Source organism: Chaetodon auriga, chromosome 7 (genome assembly GCF_051107435.1).
Source record: "Chaetodon auriga isolate fChaAug3 chromosome 7, fChaAug3.hap1, whole genome shotgun sequence".
NCBI classification, from domain to species: domain Eukaryota; kingdom Metazoa; phylum Chordata; class Actinopteri; order Chaetodontiformes; family Chaetodontidae; genus Chaetodon; species Chaetodon auriga.
In genome coordinates this window covers 8,808,087-8,824,085 of record NC_135080.1, presented here as the reverse complement: position 1 = coordinate 8,824,085, position 15,999 = coordinate 8,808,087, and the positions used below count along the sequence as shown (strand labels likewise).

Sequence of the window (15,999 nt, the reverse complement as noted above, 5' to 3'; positions counted from 1 at the left end):
CTCACTGTTCTGCCCTCTGTGAAAAAGCTGAGGCAAACACACAGACGTCAAACAGAGAAAATCCTAATGAATCCAGCACAATGCTGAAGAGAAATCCAGTGAGGAGATTTAACAATAAAGGTCCAGATTTAGATGTTTAATCCAGAGCTGTCGATCAAGAGCACTTTGTTTGTATCTTAGCCTGGATCTTACCTCCTCAATCTCTTTGCTGCTTTAGGATAACAGAGCGTTGGGCTGTTTTATATATGGTGAACATGACCGTCGTGCTGTCCCAACACTGTTTTAGGATTGGATGGAAACAGGGTCAATGCCACTGTGGTGGGGTTGCCTCAGTTTGTGTGAACAATTCACTTTTTGTGGCTGAGGCACTGTGGTCCTCTCCTGGAGGCAAATGATGAAACCCAACACAGTCTCCTTCAAAGTTACAAGCTTAAACAATGTCTATGGGGCTTTGTGACTTCGTGTGTGAATGTCTCAGCCTGCTGATATGAAATTTAATAAAGTAAGAGCATGTATGGTTTCTAGTCACCTGGGAACTCACGCATAATAGAGGAAAGAGCACCTGTTGTCTTCTGAGGCGTCCTGTGGTTTAATGCGACCTGGATGACCCTTAATTTGACAAATTGGCAGGAAAGATCTTTTATATGACGGCTTTTGGTGCTCATAATTTCTTGACACACTATTATCAACAAACCCGTTAGTCAGACTGACATTTATTGTGTTTATGCCTTGAGAACTTTTTGTTTTTAAAGAGTACAAATGAAAAGATTTCCGTCAGAATATTTGCATTCATGCTCACTGGTCTAAGTAGAAATCCTCACATATTTTGAGCATCTTGTAAAATTAAGTTAATGTTGAGGTTTAACTGAGAGGAAATGATTGAAGGACAGGTGGAAAACTGATCTTGTCAGGTGAGCCACCTGGGAAGAGAAAGCTCTGATCGGGGTCAAGTTGGAGGATGGGCGTCTCTTTCGACCTTTTGTCAAACCACATTGTCAAATACAGGGCACGTTGTTATTATTGTCGTGACGTGTGCACTTACTCATGCTAGGGGTTGTTCTGTCCACACACCCTCATTTATATTCCTCAGGTCTTAAAAAGATAAGTTTTCTTCAGTCTTGACTCGCCTGAACTTGGCTTCAAGACTCAAAACCAAATCCCTGCCTCATCTCCATTTTGGGAGGAGGGTTTAATCAATTATCGCTGATAGTAAACTGAGAGGGTGGATGATAACATTTATTCCCCTCATTTCAGTTATCTGTGGTCATTGTGGACGCTGAATACATCACGAAATGGCTGTTGAAATGAGGGATTAGAGTGATAAAGAGCAGTGAATGCAGCAGAGCTGTGCGGGTCACAAAAGCAGCCGCGGAGTCAGACACGTGAGACGCAGCTGCCGCCAACAGACATTTATATAGGTCATCGGAAAAGAAAATCAATACGGCAAAAATTGAAAGATTAATTCTGGCAGTCATCAAATGAGCTCTGGCAGTGCCTGGTATTTTGTTCATTTTCCTGGAGATTGAACACCCACGGGGCCATGACATTTGGAAACTTTCACAGATATGTGCCAATATTAAAGAGTAAACTTCACTGATTGCAGTCAGATAAAACATGGTGAAAATGGCATAAGAACTACTTATGACCTAAAATACAAATACGTGTCACGAGGCAGCCGGCCATCATGGTAGTTTGTGTTTACCAACACTGAAAAGACTGCCTGAAGGCAGATTTCATAATCATAACATAAATATAAAATTGTACAGTTATATTGATTAAACAACTTTTAATGAGATAAAGCTTTGTGAAAAAGGTTTAAAATCTCAAATCATGGTCCACTTTCTCAGTTGTTCGAGAGCTTTGAAGCTTTGAAGAGCATGTCACATGTCACAAACTTCAGGAACTATTGGGTGTAAGTAGATCCTGAGTTGAGATTTTTGAGATTGATTTATGTTTCCAAACTCACATATCAACACCAGAACTGGATTCGAACAATGGATACACAAAGGTTTAGCATATTGTTGCTGTCAAGTGAAAACCATGTCTCTCAACGTGTGGCAATATTCCATTTTTCAGATTAACTGAAGGATTAGTTGTTTGTTCAATTCTCCTGATCCTTAATATGTCCTGAATAATCCTTTTTGCTTTTTTGTGAAGAGTTACAAAAGATATAACACTATCATGTCTGTAAATTAGCTAACCGTCTCCTGTTGTTAGCTTAGCTTAGCATAAAGACTGGAAATGGGGAAACAACTCCATCCAAGTTAACAGAATCCACCTACCAGTGCCTCTAAAGCTCACTGATTAACATGATATAAACCCCGTGTTTGGTTTTATACATATTTAACAAACTTATTAGCTTAGAGCTTTAGAGGTGCTGAGAGGCTAACTGTTCACTCTCTATGCTAAGGTAACCATTGGGGATAGTTAGAGAGTAAATAAATGTATTCCTTAAAGTGTTGAAATATTCCTTCCTAAAATATTTTAGGGCCTGATCAAAATCCACTGTCTTAATTTCAAAACACTGCATGATACATATTTGTTGAATTTAACATTATACAGCATGATAATGCTATACATTTACATACAAAAAAACATTGCTGTTTCTGTAAATTACTGTAACTGATGGAACAATAGACGACAATGAATAACAAGAATGAGGTATTGAATGCAATAAATACACAACACCTAAAACAATACAATAAACACATTTAATAATGTGTGTACAAATGCACCTGTACATTATCATTTCGTTTAAGTCTGTGGACACTTTCTGTGCATATTATCAGTACAAAGATGCCATTTTGTTTATTCATTTAAAGCTGCGGTTCCAAACACCTGAGGCTGCGCTCGATGGGAGGCGGGACTTCTGCAGGAGGCGGACTGACAGCAGGACGAAGCCCACACTGACCCCACCCAGGATGACCACGCCTGAGATCAGAGCGCTGGTCACCGGGTTCATTGGCTGGGAGGGGTCACCAGAAGCTGAAGGGTGAAAAGCAGAAACTTGAAACAGACGCATTCTTTGACATGAGCTATACATGACCTGAGTTTGCATGCAACCTTTTTGTTCTTGACTTAAATCATCAATTTCCATGAGTATCTGCTGTCTTTACATGTTGTCCCAGGACTTAGTCATAGGTCATTATAATCCTTTATACGTTTTGAAGCATTGCATAAGGGAGCTTACCAAGTTGAGAGTTGTCGACAGGTGTTTCATCTGAAAAACGATTTGGAAAGTTTTTATTGAAGTCATTTTTGCAGGCACTTTAATCTTCAATGGCTCTGTGGATGTACTGATCTAGTTATCAATTTAAAGGAATAGTTTGACATTTTGGGAAATATGCTTCTTCGCTTTCTTGCTGAGGGTCAGATAAGAAGATTGCTACAGCTCTCATGCCTGTCTGTTAAATATGAAGCAGCAGCGAGATGCAGGGTTGCCAACTTTTTTTCGACTTCGGGGGGGTCAGCAAGGTGAAATCCGTGAGCCATCGCCACTGCCCACACACACACACACACACACACACACACACATCATGCACCAATCAGGAAGTAATTTAAGAACCTATGGGCTACTCATAGTATCTGGGGTTGAGGTATTATCCAAAGTTTGCTTGGTTTAACTATCACTAAACCAGAAAGACTTCGAACATAACACATTCACCTGTTCATTTTGTTGCTATCATAGTGTTTTAGCATGAGAATTTGCTTTAGCAGTGTGAAAACATGACACTGAAAGTGAAAGCGTGTGTCAGCTAGCAACCCTGGATGGTTAGCTTAGCTTAGCATAACGACTGGAAACAGGTGTAAACAGTTAGCCTGGCTCTGTCCAAACACAATCTGTCTACCAGCACCTCTAAAGCTCACTAACTAACATTTTTAGTTTGTTTATTGTGTTTTAACAGGAGATCGCGCATGAGAGTCTTTCTACGAATAGGCTGGCTGTATGCTAATCAAAGCTAATGACACTGAACTGTCTGAAATAAAGAAATCAATGAGTGAGAAATTAGCTTTTACCATTTGATTTTTTCCATGTGTTTCCAGACTTTTGCATTCTTGAAGCTAGAAATCGCCTCACGTCTGTACGTTTAATATGAAATTACAGCAAGCGGCCAGTTAGCTTAACTTAGCATCTAGAGTTGAAACAGGGTCAAACAGCTGGACAGGGTCTGTCCAAAAGTAACCATGTCACCTACTGGCACCTCTAAAACTCACCTTTTAATGCACTGTATCTTACTTACATCTTGTTGGCTGTTTAATGTGTACAAAGAGTGTAAATAATACAATCTCCTTATCCAATACTCAGTATTTATTTCCCCCAAATCTCAAACTATTCCTTTGAGAGTGAGTTTATTGTTCATACCGCTCCTAGTGATAATTGGTCCAGCGGTGAGGACAGCGTTCCCAGATGCTGCTGGTGGGGATCCGAGGCTGTCCCCTTCGTCCCGCCTGCGCCGCCGTCCACAAATCTGCCAACCACATCATCAGATTTCAGTCCTCGTTCAGGTCAGGAGACACACAGAGTCACAAACTGAGATTAATTTCTTTTGCACTTACTGGCATGAGCATGATGCAGTCGTCTACCCGGCAAAGCTTGGTGACGCAGTGCAAGAACACCGTTGACATCTTCTGGTGTCTGTGTTTAACAAAACGGAAAACCTCGAAGGAAAAACGGCCCATCTGACTCTTCCCGTTCTCAAAAACTGTCGTCTGTGGGTCTTTGTAGCAGCTGCGTCAAATGAATACAAGGCATAGATACGCACATATGTACATGCACACATTGAAAGTCACAGATTTGATATCTAGATGTGTGCTTAAGCACTCAATGAGAAGGCAAAAATAATTAGCAATCATTTGGGATAAGCCGTCTGGAGAGCATGAATAGATAATGACACCCTTTTGTGGTTTATCAAGTCATCATCTTGAGGGGATAAAAAGCGAGATTACCCAAAGAAAAGGTCATAGCGGAGTTCATCATTAGGATTCCCTGAGGGGGTCGTGTAACAGTAGTCCATCAAGATGTTCCACCTGCAGACGGACAAAACTGTGAGATGGGATGGAGGATAGAGATCCAACTGCACATGGGAAAGCACAGATGGGGTCATTCTCTGCTGCAGACTGGCGCCTTCATGTAGTGTAATAACATAATAGCGTAATGAACTTAGGTAAACCATAGAAGAAGAAAAGAAGGACTGGATCTGTAAAAAATGATGGTAGGAAAGATGCTGTGGCTCACCGAAACATCCTCTTTACTTCTGATTTTTACTACTGATTTTTTACTACATTTACTACTCAGGCATTTTTACTACTGATTTTTTTTTGCTGACAAAAACGTCTGGTACATGAGCATTATCTCTGCAAAGCTTTATCTCATCTGAAGATCAATATTCAACTGTGTTCAACCCAACTGGATGTTATCTGGTGTACCGTTTGTCTAAGTTTGTGGCTTTCACGGCAGCAAAGACTCTGGTTTTCAGAGCCAGTCCAGCCATTGGAATAGAAAGAGGTTGACTGTATGTTGAATCCTGTGCAGGAAGAAGTGACGAGAAGAAGAAAATGTTTAGTTTTTCACTCAAAATATGAAATTGGAAACTTGAAATTAAAACAGGGGCTGAGTCCTAATATAACCAGCATTTCAATTATAAGGTTGATGATATTCTGTATTTTTGTTATTGTCAATAAAGCCTTTGAAAAGACCAAAACCAGCAGTGTATTAGTCTGTCTCTCAATACTTTCTAAATTAAGTTAAGCCCCAAAACCATTTGTTCTTACTGAAGACGTAACCCTTTAAAAGCACATCACAATGATAGACAGTGCTTTCATTTTTCAAAAAGGATTAATGATTTCCTGAAGCAGCTTGCCCTTAATCAAACAGGAATTGTTGGGGACTATTTTCAGTGGTGGATTGAGACACATTTGGTGCTCTAGTGTGTATTTACAGTATCAGAACGGTGTCAAATTAAACCATTCCATTCATTGTCGGTCTTTTCAAGGGATTTGTTGACAAAAAGAAAAATGTCACCAGACCAGTGAGGATAAATCTGGTTAGATACTTTTTAAAATAGCTAACAGGTTCGCTAACTTGACTCAGAAATCATGAACTCAATTTTCATGAAAACGACATTCACATCTGAATCTCGTAGTTCAAAGCTTCTGAGCTCACGCCGAACACAGCCGTGTACTCACGTTGTACAGGATCATATTCAATGTGCTCACAAATGTGCCATTGCTGTCCTTGACGGATACGGCGGCAGAGGAGCTGTGAAAAGATGCAGCACATGTATCTCACTGGTATTTTTCGATCTTTTGAGAGTGTTTCCTTGGCAAACATGACTTTGAAAACATGGGTTTTGAGGTCACATGGTGCTAAAGCTACAGCACATTTATTTATTTATCTATCCATGCGGCAGTTTGGAGGAATGTATGCATGTGAATTAGCATCTAAGTCATTAAGAAATTATGCATATTAAATAAATGGTTTTCAGAATACTGTAAGACACAAACCCACTCAGGCTTTCAAGCCAGGCGCATAATTGTCACCACAGTTTAGGGGAACAATAAACAAATCTTAATTCGTTCTTAATTAAATGAATAAATCTAAATACCAAATCAAGTGACAAACTCCTGAAAGGTCAAGTTTTGTTTTGGACACTGAAAGATTTTTTTGGGCAGCAACTTACGATGCCAGCTGTGAGTTATTGACCAGGTACTCCAGCGGGTAGCTGCAGCTGAATTTATACAGCAAACCAGGAAGGTAGCTGATTATAGTCGGCGGGTCAGGGGTGTCAATATACCCTGAGACGTTCCCAATTTGTACAAGAGACATGTTTCCGTAGGCATTGGCCCCATAGGCAGTGCTGACCTGCAGAGACAAACATCCATGTCGCTTTGCTTTCTCCCAAGTCAGTGAACAACATGGTGAAGTTTCTTACTGATTAAATTAAAACCAGGCTCTTCTGTTTGTGCATTCTTTACCACCAGGCTGTTGCCACAGGATTCCAGAGTGCTGAGACTGATGCTGAACAGGACCGCTGTGGGGAAGGTGTTGTTGTTGATGAAGCCGCGGCATTGGGCGTCACTGTGGCGACCGTTCAGAGCCAAATCTGCATCGGTGTAGCCGGAGAAGAGCACGGGGCAGAAGTTGATCTTCAAGGTGATGGTCTGAACCCCGCAGTACACGCTGATGTCCCGCTCGCCTGGAGGAACAAAGAGGACGGGAGGGACAGAGAAGGCTTAGACCTTCTACTCTTCAAAAAACAGGTAAGCTGTTAGACAGTGTTTACAACCATTGGGCCGATTTCACAAATTTGCACTCATTTCTGACATGTTTCCATGATTGTCACTCGCATTGCAGATACATTTTGAGCCCCGAACAGCTCATGCATGGGCCACACGTATGGTGTAGGTTTTTGATAAGTGAAACCTGTCAAATTAATGTCAAATTCAGCAAAAATGCTGCAAATTGCAGCTGAAATTTTGATGAAACTGCACCTTTGACCCCTGCAGCATTACTGCCTTATTGTCCTACTAGCATTTATCTGACATTGCAGGGAAAAATGGCCCCTGATTAGATGGTGGGGCTGAAACTCAGCAGGACTCTTGAGCCATAAAGACCAGGAAAACCCTTATAGAGGGCTGGTAAAATAAAAAGACTTTAAATAGTAACGTAATCACAAACACTGCTCCAAAGACGAGACATGCAGTTACCAATATTACCACCTATAAAATAGGTCTGACAATCAGCACTTCAATAGGAGAATTTCAAATCAACATGAGACAACTAGCAGAGCTCAGAGGCCAAACCACCGTCATTACACAATCAGAACACTCTTCAACCCGATGGGATCTATTATTTAATGGCTCATCGTAGATAAGGTTACATCAAAGTGTGTCCGTTTCCATGATGTGTTCATGTTATTTTGTCCATCCTCTGCAAGCAGGATTTTAGATACCAAAAGGAAAGTGTCTTAAATATTTAAATATCTTTTTAGTTTTCAGTAGTTATTTATTATTATTATTATTATTTTGCGTTTTATCTATTCAGGCAGCTGTTCAGTTCTTTCCAGGAAATGTACTGTATTAACAAAGTATAGACCCTTTCAAAATCATTTCATTTCCCAGCATGAATGAGGTTTTAAAGCCCTTTTCATGTTGCCTAGAGTAAAATTCTGGTGGAAAAAGACTGAATCATTCATTCATTTATTTTAAAAGAAATCAACAAAGTGGCTGATGAAGTCTACAAATACAATTAGCCTTAAAATGTGTGTTTTTAACTCAAATTTCCGCAAAATATACAGAGGGCATGATTTCAGTGTCCTCAACAGTAGCTGCTACATAGACAGAAGACAGTGGGGAGAGAAATATTCGAAAAGCCAGACAATTAGTCAAATTTACTTAAAGGCAATATCAGAAAAATTACGCACTCATTGCATTTTGAAGCTGTAGCTACTTCAAGTTGAGCTAATTTGGCAGTTAACGTATAACACGGTGTAATATTTGTATTTGTTTTGATGAAAAATGCATCAAATAAATGAAGTACAGCAGAGACTGCTTTATTTACTGTTGATAAAGCTGGCAAACATTAAAATAAAGCACTAGAAGTAATACCATTAAAATTGTACTTAAGGGCTGTAGTGCAATTGCTTCTAAATTGACAATGTCCTTATATTTGCTTTAATTAAATTATAGTGTGTTATAAACCATGCATTAAAGTTCACGCCTGCAGGCAGAATAACAGAAGAGTGCACGGATGATAAACATGTAACTTGGAGTTTTCTCACCAGGAAACCTGCTGTGGTAGTTGGCGTCACAGTTGTAGCCATTAAACTGTGTGGAGACAGAGGCGGCGTGACTCATCAGCAGGAAGATGAAGCACGCTCGTCTCATTTCGGCACTCGAGAGAGGTTTGCCCGCTGTCATCTTCAGAAGGTCAACATTGCATAAACCACATCCTCAGGTACGTGTTAAAAACGGCACTGATCTCAAAATTAGATGTTGAAAAACAATGCTCGCCCGTTTCCTCCACTGCTGCACGCTCTGACCTCTATCAAAGTAGTACAACCTTCTTTCCCCAGGTCCTCTAATCCTTCTTATCCTGCTCCCTGTGCCCCCTTTTACCTCAGACGCTCATGTTGGCCCAAAACCTCTATTACTCAACCCCTTTTAAACAGAGGTCACCCCTCTTTCCAGCTCATTTCATCCCACTCCCCTCTCTCTACCCCCATTTCTATTTTTTCTACACCTGTTTACCTGTTTCCTGCCTTTTCCAGAGTAATTGGTTGGGACCCCTCTCCAACCTGCTTTGTGACGACAGAAAAGTTCAACACCGTGGCATGTAGTTTTTGTTGGCATCAAGGGCCTAAACTAAACACAACGTCAGCCTTGATGAGAAAGATAGAGGGGCTCATTATCCAAACACTTAGACAAAAAGCCTGCTGCAGTGCTGAACATGGGAAACTCCGTCAGATCTGAATGATCTGGACAAATCTTTTCACAGCGCCCAGAAACCTGAGCGTGCTCGGAGGGTTCCCACTCGTCTCTCCTCGGTCTGATCTCCGTCTGTCAGCTCGCACAAACAGTGGGCCTCAGCAGGGGGGGGCCCGTCCCGGGAATTAAGCTGTCATCGGCTGCTGCTGCGGCCCACATTCACATGAACATAAAAGTCAACTCACGGTCTGATGCAGGGCTGTGTGTGGGTAATTGTGATGCACAAGGCATCACTTGGAGTAAAGGTATTCAGTGGTGTGTACGGCTCCATCACGGTGTGTTCAGCGCCGCAGAGGGTAAAAGTGGAATCTTGAGTCTGTTTTACACTTTGTTCCTCTGCCTCGAGATAACCCGCTCACCTTTGATTTTACTGCAGTCCGTGTAACAAAAACAATATTAACATGTTGAACTTGTATCAGAAGAAAGAGCTTCCTCCTCTCCTGCAGATTTCAATTCTTTGACATTTAAACTGATCTATACAAAGCTAAAAAGGCGTAGAGAGTGGTGTTGGAGCCTTAAAGGATATTTTTCTAACTGTCGATAAATAAATCCTGTAAAAAGACCCAAAACAACAGTTTGTCTCCCAATACTTTCCAACTTATCCTGTCTGTGGTTCTCAATCAAAGCCCATTGGTTTCTACAGAGAGCATAAATCTTTAAAGACGACCCACAAATATAAAGTTTCATTCTTTTAAAGAGGCTCTGTAACTTCCTAAAAAACCTGGGCACTGTAGTTTTAAGCAAATGTTACTCAAGCAGGAGTAAATAGTACATTTGTTGTGAACTATTTTCAGCTGTGTATTGATATACACAGTGCTCTTGAGTATTTACAGCAGCAGGATGGGGTTTGTGGGGTTTACTTAGCATAAACTACAGTGCCCATGTTCGTCATGGTGAAGGAACACATGTCACCCAGTGGGACAGTGGGGCTCACTGAGCTCTGTGGCACAGAGGAATGAGATTTACCTTTTGGCTTTGTTTACGCAGTCAATACTTTGCAGAAGGATCAATTCACTGTTGGTTTTGGTCTTTTTATATCGAACAGCTCCAGCCTTATCCTATGAAAAGCCATTTTTTGAGTAAAACCTCAATTTGCTATGTTGCAAACGAAAGAAAAGACCATAAGCAAAGCACCAAGAAGAAATAGCCAAAAAAGAATTCAATTTCTGACTCATTTGACTTGTGGTTTCGATCAATAAAAATCTAGTTTGTTGCTGTTTGATTGACGATATCACTAACGGCTTATTTTCTTTCTTACTTTCATCTCTCGTATTATTTTTCTTTTGCTTTAAAGTCTTTCCTTCAACAGAAAGACACAATGCTGTGCAGCAAATGGTTTCATTGCCTGTTTTCATGGGTGCACTCGTGCATGTGCAATCTGTCTTCATGGTCACAAGGTCCATTTATTACCTTCTCTGGATCTTTCAATCGTATCACACAATCTTCCTCAGCAGATGGAGTTTGCCAAGTTGTCATGGAATTGTAGACGTTCCAAGTTCCTTTTTTCTTAGCTCTTCCTTCAATTATTTCTCTGAGAAATCTGAAAAAACAGATGCTGCATTAGACACATGAGCAGGCTCAAGGCTGGATTAACCACCGGGCAAAGTAGGCATCCTCCCCGAAGGCCTCAAAGTGCCTGGATGATAATTAATATATGGTTATTTGTTTAATTAGAAAATATTCAGGTCACACACACATGTAAAACACACATGTTTACCTCAGTCGTGATGCCCTGTCTTATAGTAAGGCTCTCTGTCAAAATCTGGTATTGATACCTTTAATATTTGAGTTCATGTTATGGTTACACAAGCCTTTCGCCAGACAAGAACATCAATATTGGACAATGCTGCAAAACTCCAGAAACACAGCAAGTGCTGGATGCCATTTGGTGCAGACATTCATTGTCTTTGTGTTCAGTGTTAATAATAATTACTGCTTTCCACCATATCTGTGTGTGGTTACAGCAAAAATATATATGTATGGTTCAGGATGGTGGAGGGAAGGCAACTACAATGCCTGATGCAGGTTAGGAAAACACTGTGGTTAGTCACAGTGGGAACAAGACAGGTGTAAATAATCAAATTAACGAGGCTGAATTGCATTCAGCTGCTTTAGTTTCAGAGCCCTGGTGTGGTGCATGCTGACTCACTGCCACCAAGTGTGTTTCAGCTCTGGAAAGCAAATGAAAAGTGGAAACAAACATCTCAAATACATCATGACGCAGATGACGCGTGTGACTTAAACATCACCGGAGGAGAAAACATCAGATCTGTGCAGAGCGATGAGGACGCTGTGACCTTCCCAGATTCATACACAAAACAAACAGGACTGTCATATCTCTGTGCTTTGTTTCCATTGTTTGAAGGTTGACAGGACCTCTTTCAATCACCTTCTTCTTCTGCGGTGGTTTAATGGCATCAAAGTTAGTGTCACCACCTGTTTATCTCACTGTGTTCAACTTCTAATGTTTGCATAGCAGCTGGGGATGGAAATATGCATTTATTTGCATTTTCTTTTACCAACTTACTGGAAATTAATTTAAAGTTTGGCCAGAAAATGTCATAATGTGACCCTTAATAATGGACAGAGCCATAATCAATGTTATGAGCAACATTAGTGCTTTTCATACAATAACATCTACAAACGTTCTATTTTTCCAGTGTAGAAATACTGGCTGGTTTTTGGGGCTCGGGGCAGAACAGGTTGTTCCTTTTTACCAGTTCATTTTTACCCTGGGGCCATCCCAGCGGCTTGATGCGGCCTAGTGCAGGTCCAACTCAATTGTTTCATAGCTTCAAAATATTTCTGTAACTTTGGATGCATGTTGTTTTTTTAATCTGTGCACTTTCAATAAGTAAAAACTTTTTTTTGGGGGGGGGGGGTTGAATTCACATCAGCTTTCTGGAGAACAATAGGCATGTTTGTGTATGAACACATAGGAACACTATATGCTTCCCACCCACAATACAGCTGCCCCCATCTAACACGTCTCCTGTGTGTCACTCGCCCTGGCCTCACGTGTCAGGCCCAGATCTTGAAGCCATACAGGAGCCTGGGGCCCCGCAGAGCCCTGAGAAACACAGCTGGCTGCAGGAGTTTGCTATTCAGGGCTGCTCACCTGCCCCTCTGATGAGGTAGGGCTGAAATCAAATATGAAATGCGTACAGGCAGACAAGTGCCATTCAGAGCAAACAGGATCAGATGGCTACATACACGTGAAATGAATACATACAGTGAACTCATTACCATCCTGCTTATTTTACAAATCCCACCCAGCGAATGACCTATTTAGCCAATGTATAGCCATGTGTTCTACTTCTGTGCTTTAGTCACATGACTTCCTTTAAGATGAGGTCTGTGACAAAGCACATGTCCATACATCCAAAACAATGCTCAGTGTCTTCTGCATCATGTGGATTTTCTTCATTGTAATTTTCATCATAAATTAGCTGTTAATTTGAGATTAAAATCACAGCAAGATGCACCAGAAGCTCCTTTGTTTCACCACATGTTGAACCTCTTCTACCAGCTGACAGGTTGCAGGAAAACCATCTTTATCATACACCGTAATACCTGGAGTCACAACTCTCCTGAGCTTAGTGAGTGTTTCCTGCAGGTCGTTGTGCTCAGAGACTTTAAATGGCTCAGGACCAACCGCCACACTTAGATCTGCCTGATAGAGCCGTCCCTATCTGATCAACCCGAAACACCCAGACTCGACAAACAGACATCTAAATCGCACAATCTGGGCTGCATCACAAAACCGCCTGTAATCTGACGCTCCAGTTTTTAACACAGGCGGGAAAGTGAAGCCCCCATCAAAGACCGGGCTGCGATTTGATCCCCAGTGAGTAATGTTTACAAAATCCACAAACCTCATTTCTTTACCTGAACAGAGGGGTAATTGTACAATGTACTTTGGTGTAAAGATTGTTTATTTGTTGCCATAGATGATATTTGTAGCACAGATTAAAATGCTGCACGTAAACCATTAAAAGGGGCAAAATATGATCATTTAATTATAACGATGCACTGCTGATGCAGTTGCTAAAAAGAACAGTTCGTCTCTCAAGGTGATTTCTCCTGAAAAACGAAAATAAATAAATCAGGTTTATTTCAAAGTGAGAAGAATTTTCTAGAGGCCTCTGTCTGCATCTTTTGTTGGGCTGGAAACTTGTGAAAATTCCCAGGTGAGAGGAGAAAACAACAGGCTTGACTTATTGTTTATGTATGAAACCCAACCCTGTAAGAGAACAACATGAGAACAGCACTGCTTTTCTTTTAACGTGACCTTGTCAAGGATATCACTCAGAGGAAACAAGCGATGTGTGTGTCTCATCCAGTTCATATATCCACATACGCACGTTTGGACTGAGGAAGTCAAGACGCAGAATAATGCAGATTCATACCTTTATGTTGTTATATATAATAAATATACTTTTTTGTATTTATGAGAGTAAGATATGATTTAATGTTCTTTTAAAAACTAATAAAGTATCCAAAAATAATACTAAATATATTATATATTATTATTTGTGGATACTTAATCTATTATATTTAATGTTGTGTGACGTTAATCATTTATTTGATTTGGTTTACATTAATCTGTGAGCAGAATAATAAAGCCTGAAGTGTAATTTATAGTAGTATAGAGTCGTGAGCTGTCACAGAGGTGACTGTTGAACTTGAGGGTCAGTTTCATTCGATCATGAGGTTCGATCATGTGGGCTGATAATCTGTCTGCAAGCGAGCAACATGGTGTGCTTTATGTTTGGTGGCGCTGTGCTGCCCCCGTGTGTTCACTGTGTCACACTGCATGTCAGCCGCAGCCTCTACTGCCAACGCCTCCGCTCTGGAGAGTAACTAAGTACATTTACTCAAATACTGTACTATTGTCATGTCATTGTTATGTATTATTAAAGATTAGGCTCCCCAGTTCTATTTCTATTTACAATTAGCTCCATCTTTACCAGATGCAGCATTGGTGATGCTTACACATCCATGGTTATGAGCCAACGATATAATAGAAATTATTCTGAAATAGGCCATTTTTGCATAATGAGTACTTTTAGACTCAAGTCTCTCTGAGCTGAACCGCTGTCTCATCATCATAGAATAAAACTGAAATATTGAAATATTGCCACACCACAATCAGAAAGAGAAGCAACTTCACCAAGAAGTTACGCACACAGAGAACAATATTTACAGGACAGAAACAGACATAGAGCTAAAAACAAGGACAACAAAGGCAAACAGAGGCAGGTGAACTCAGTCATTTAACTATACTGTACATTTATAGTATGTAGATGTACATGTAAACTGTATATAAAAAGCAACAATGCCCAGCACACAAGTCAACTGTCTCTTTAAATTGTAAATGTGATTACAGGGCTGCAATAAAGACAACTAAATACTGTATGGTTACTGTAATAGATTACTTTATAAACATGAAGCAGGTGGAGATGTGCAGTATGCATGTAAACATGTGTGCTTACTTATAAAATATGTCATTTATACTCACGGTGAGTATTTTAGGGGGTTTTCTGTCACATTATGACTGATTAAGTTCATCAGAGTTATGGTTGATGGAGGGAAACTGCAGTCTGTGTCATCCTGGACCCAGCAGTGGAAGAAGTACTCACATCTTTTACTTGAGTAAAATTAGTAATACCAGTGTAGAAATACTCCCTTACAAGTAAAAGTCCTGTAGCCAAAATCTTAATTAAAAGCACATGAGTATTAGCATCAAAACATACTTAAAGTACCAAAAGTAAAAGTACTCATTATGCAGAATGGCCCATTTCTTAAGAATATACATAATATTACTGGCTTATAATTATTGATGCACTACTATGTTCATCACTTGTTCAATCTATCAATCAATTAGTGCTGCAGCTGATAAAGGTGGGCTGATTTCAGCTACTTTATATACTGCTGGGTATGCTAACCAGTAATAATACGCTATATTGTATTAGTTGATTTATATTTTGCAGTAATAATCTGAATCTGTGTAGTAACAAGTGACTAAAGCTGTTAAACAAATGTAGTGGAGCAAAAAGTACAATATTGTAGTAGAAGTAGTGTAGTAGAAGTTGCATAAACAGGAAATACTCAGTCAAGTACCTCAAAACTGGACTTAAGTACCGTACTTGTGTAAATGTGCTTTAATGTACCAGGATGCTTGTATATGGAAACAAGGATGTAAACATGTGATATTTCTGGTTTAGAGACATTTAAAAGTCAGTTTATCTGTGATGCAAATGATGAAGATGAGTTTGGACTGTGTACATCTGGACAAAGATGCAGCATCACGACGTCTTTCTTCCAGAGCTGTGAAGTCCCGTGAAGGCCCCCTGTGGAGAGGTGTCGGCCTGTTGCAGCCTGCTCTCTGTCCACTCCTCGATCGATACCAGGCTTCATCCCTTCATCCAGGCCTCTGGCGCTCCTGTGACTGAGCACTTGTGCGTTTCCTCCCCTCCTCCCTCCCTCGCCTCCGCCGGCTGGACTGCGGTC

At 40.5% G+C, this 15,999-nt stretch overlaps 1 protein-coding gene across 1 annotated transcript; it reads right to left on the bottom strand.

Moving 5' to 3' along the window:
- Window positions 1–2,812: 2,812 nt before the first annotated feature.
- Window positions 2,813–8,886, bottom strand: zpld1b (zona pellucida-like domain containing 1b). The gene is made up of 10 exons (XM_076735933.1): window positions 8,781–8,886; window positions 6,976–7,196; window positions 6,681–6,862; window positions 6,187–6,259; window positions 5,428–5,525; window positions 4,948–5,028; window positions 4,558–4,729; window positions 4,364–4,469; window positions 3,191–3,220; window positions 2,813–2,985 (listed from the first exon to the last, which is right to left on the bottom strand). The coding sequence occupies exons 1-10, from the start codon at window positions 8,884–8,886 to the stop codon at window positions 2,813–2,815; spliced, it is 1,242 nt and encodes a 413-aa protein (XP_076592048.1).
- Window positions 8,887–15,999: the final 7,113 nt, after the last annotated feature.